This window comes from Gigantopelta aegis, chromosome 10, assembly GCF_016097555.1.
Source record: "Gigantopelta aegis isolate Gae_Host chromosome 10, Gae_host_genome, whole genome shotgun sequence".
NCBI classification, from domain to species: domain Eukaryota; kingdom Metazoa; phylum Mollusca; class Gastropoda; order Neomphalida; family Peltospiridae; genus Gigantopelta; species Gigantopelta aegis.
Window position 1 is genome coordinate 73,109,991 of NC_054708.1, and position 3,208 is coordinate 73,113,198.

Sequence of the window (3,208 nt, forward strand, 5' to 3'; positions counted from 1 at the left end):
ATCACCAATATCACCAATATCAAGATTGGTAGTATTAACTGCGCCATCAAAAGTTGGTTGTATTTCGAACTTTGACCCAGCCGGATGTTACTTGGTGTTGTGCTGCTTCATGTCATCATTATGACACTCTTATTTAAGTTGATTTAAGTCTAAACTAATTAATGTTATAATACATTAAACGAAGCGTGTTCTGTTACTTAGGCCATTTCACTCATACATTTTAATATGATTGAAGTTCATTATTCTTATTCTTCTTAAAATCGCTCTATTAATATAATTATTAATAACAATAGTAGTACATGTATTAATATAATGATATATTTTAATATGTCTTTATTTTCACTATAGTTTTATGGTATTACGTATTAAAATGTTTTAGATGACGATATATTTTATATTAATAATCCACAATTTGAGGTGTGTTGTCATTTGACACTTAATAAACAATTCAACCACTAAATCATACATTCTTCAGTTAAACGCACATGTCTGAGTTTGCTGTCATTCTAAGATGGTTCATTCTAATACAGAGTTCTTAACTTCAAACATTTACAGATTAAATACATTTTTTTGTTTATTATATCAGTGACTGTATATTATATGTGTTTTTTATCATCCTAATTTTTGCATTTGTTGAAATTTAAGTTTATTTCATATTCATTCATTTTAACTTATTTTCATGCTTATATCCAACTGAGGTTCAAGCACGCTGTCTTGGGCACACACCTCAGCTATCTGGGCTGTCTGTCCAGGACAGTAGGTTAGTTGTTAGTGGTTAGTGAGAGAGAAGAGGGTGTAGTGGTCTTACACCTACCCATAGAGTCGTTAAAACTCGCTCTGGGTGGGAGCCGGTACCGGGCGGCGAACCCAGTACCCAACAACCTTATGTCCGATGGTTTAATCACAACACCTGGTTTGAGCTACTAAAAACATTAGGCCAGTCATAAACACCCCTGTATATAGAGACACAGATATTCTAAAAAAACCAAAAAAAAAACAAAAAAACATTTAATATAAAATGTTTATGGTTAAGTATTGTCTGTTATTTCGTTTACGTTCATCTGGGTATGAACAAAAAACATTCTCCTCAAACTTCGCCGATTCACAGTTTGCAGATGATTTCTTTTGTTCATACCCCCATGGACGTAAACGAAATAACAGACCATCTTAAATGTTGCTCTGACAGAACAACATTCAACATTCAGTATTGAATATTTTCCTGAATTATGCAACATTCGGAAATATGTTACTTTAGCAGCAAACTTGAGGTAGTCTTTAAAAATGTCAACCAGTAGATACACATTATATTATACTGTGACAGGTATTACAGTAATCAGCTGTTTACACGTCAACCGTTGATCAGCTGTCGTATAACAGAACGCAACATAGCCAATACAACCGGGCAGACTATAGAACGTCACTGACCAAATGGATAATCGTTTATATCATAGCCACGTGTTACCAGATATTAAAATTTCGTTTCCACTAGAGTAATAATAATATTATCAACATTTCTACATAATGGGTGTAATTTAGGGGTGATCAGCATCAGCACCCTACCAGCAATCCTTTTGCACTTATTTAGCACCTGTCGCGACACGCCCCCCACCTCACTTTTATATTGTAGTTACCTTTTATTAAATTATATACGGTCACCCTCAAATATATTTCCATAAAAATTTGCTAATAAATGAAATTAATTTAGTTATGATTTCTTTTAACCTTGTTTCGCTAAATAGATATACTGTAGTCCTCAATCAACAATGTGCATGCTATTTATTACTACGTCTTCTACTAAGACTACTACAACAACAAAACAACCCCAACGCCACCACTACTACCAACAACTACTGCTATTCGTCTTCTTACTCCTCTTCTTCATTTTCTTCTTCATCTGTTCCTACTCCTCCTACTCTGCCTTCTCCTTCACCCACTCCTCCTTCTCCTTCCCCGCCCCTTTCTTCTCCTCGTCTGCCTCCTCCTACTCCGCCTTCTCCTTCTTCTCCTACTCCGCCTTCTCCTTCATCTCCTCCTACTCCGCCTCGTCCTCCTTCTTCTCCCCCTACTCCGTCTTCTCCTTCTTTTTCTACTTCGCATTCTCCTCCTTCTTCTCCTCCTACTCCGCCTTCTCCTTCTGCTCCTCCTACTCCGCCGCCTTCTCCTCCTCCGTCTTCTCCTTCTTCCCCTCCTCCTACTCCATCTTCTTTTCCTACTCCGGCGGAGTGTGTGTGTGTGTGTGTGGGGGGGGGGGGGGGGGTCGAAGCGAATTTTGTTTTCTTTTTAAGCGCCGATTTAAGTGGGGGTGGGCAAGGAACCCATGGCTCTAGCTTACGCAAGGCTGAGGTGAGGAGACCCGGGCTGCGTTCACCCAGACCGAGCGGAAAAACGTCCGCTAGACTGGTTTATGCGCTTCACGGTAAACCAAATAGCCACGTTGGGAACCAATCAACTTGTGGGTGATTATATTGATACCGGCTGTCACGGCAACCCCGACATGGACATCTGGGTGGGGTGTATTTATTATATATTAATAGTACGTTGTTAAAAATACGTTTAATAACACCTAAAATGCTCTTGGCTTCCAAAAATGTGCAATACTGTGTCGTGCCGTTCCGTGCCGTGCCGTACCGTACCACACCGTACCGCACCATACCGCACCGTACCGTGCTGATAGTTGATGGTTTACAAACAGTAGGTTACGGGACGCTTTGTACGCGATCCGCAGACAATTTCACAAAACATCCCAAATTTACTCTTGTGACTATTATACGGAAGACTGATCATTATAAGGACGAAAGAAAGTGTTCTCTTTACTTCCATTCATATTAGTCGTAAATTTACCGTTAAGTTCTAAACTACGTTTACGATGTTTTGTGAAACTGAACCCTAGTTCATCTCTGGACGTTTCGTACTCGCTACCGTTCTCCACCCTATAGCCCGTCCCACAGCCTGTGACAGGGAACTACTTTTTTCATACTATGAAATTTACTACACGTTATTTATTTATGAGTCGATTGATGTGTAAATTGTACACAAAAAACAGTATGTTTTGTTTTGTTAGTTTCAAAACACGTTTTTACTTTTCTTCTTACGTCAGTTGAAAATGTTTTTATTTTATATTTAATATTTTACGTGCACGTTCAGAACTAGCCGTTATCGCACACGCCTGTCATGGGCGCACATGTTGACTTACGCCAACTCGTCCATC

General features: G+C 39.0%; 1 protein-coding gene across 1 annotated transcript; it reads right to left on the reverse strand.

Annotated features, from left to right (window-relative positions):
* Positions 1–1,865: 1,865 nt before the first annotated feature.
* On the reverse strand, positions 1,866–2,651 carry LOC121383794 (ctenidin-1-like). The gene is made up of 2 exons (XM_041513890.1): positions 2,552–2,651; positions 1,866–2,173 (listed from the first exon to the last, which is right to left on the reverse strand). The coding sequence occupies exons 1-2, from the start codon at positions 2,649–2,651 to the stop codon at positions 1,866–1,868; spliced, it is 408 nt and encodes a 135-aa protein (XP_041369824.1).
* Between the last annotated feature and the right edge of the window lie 557 nt (positions 2,652–3,208).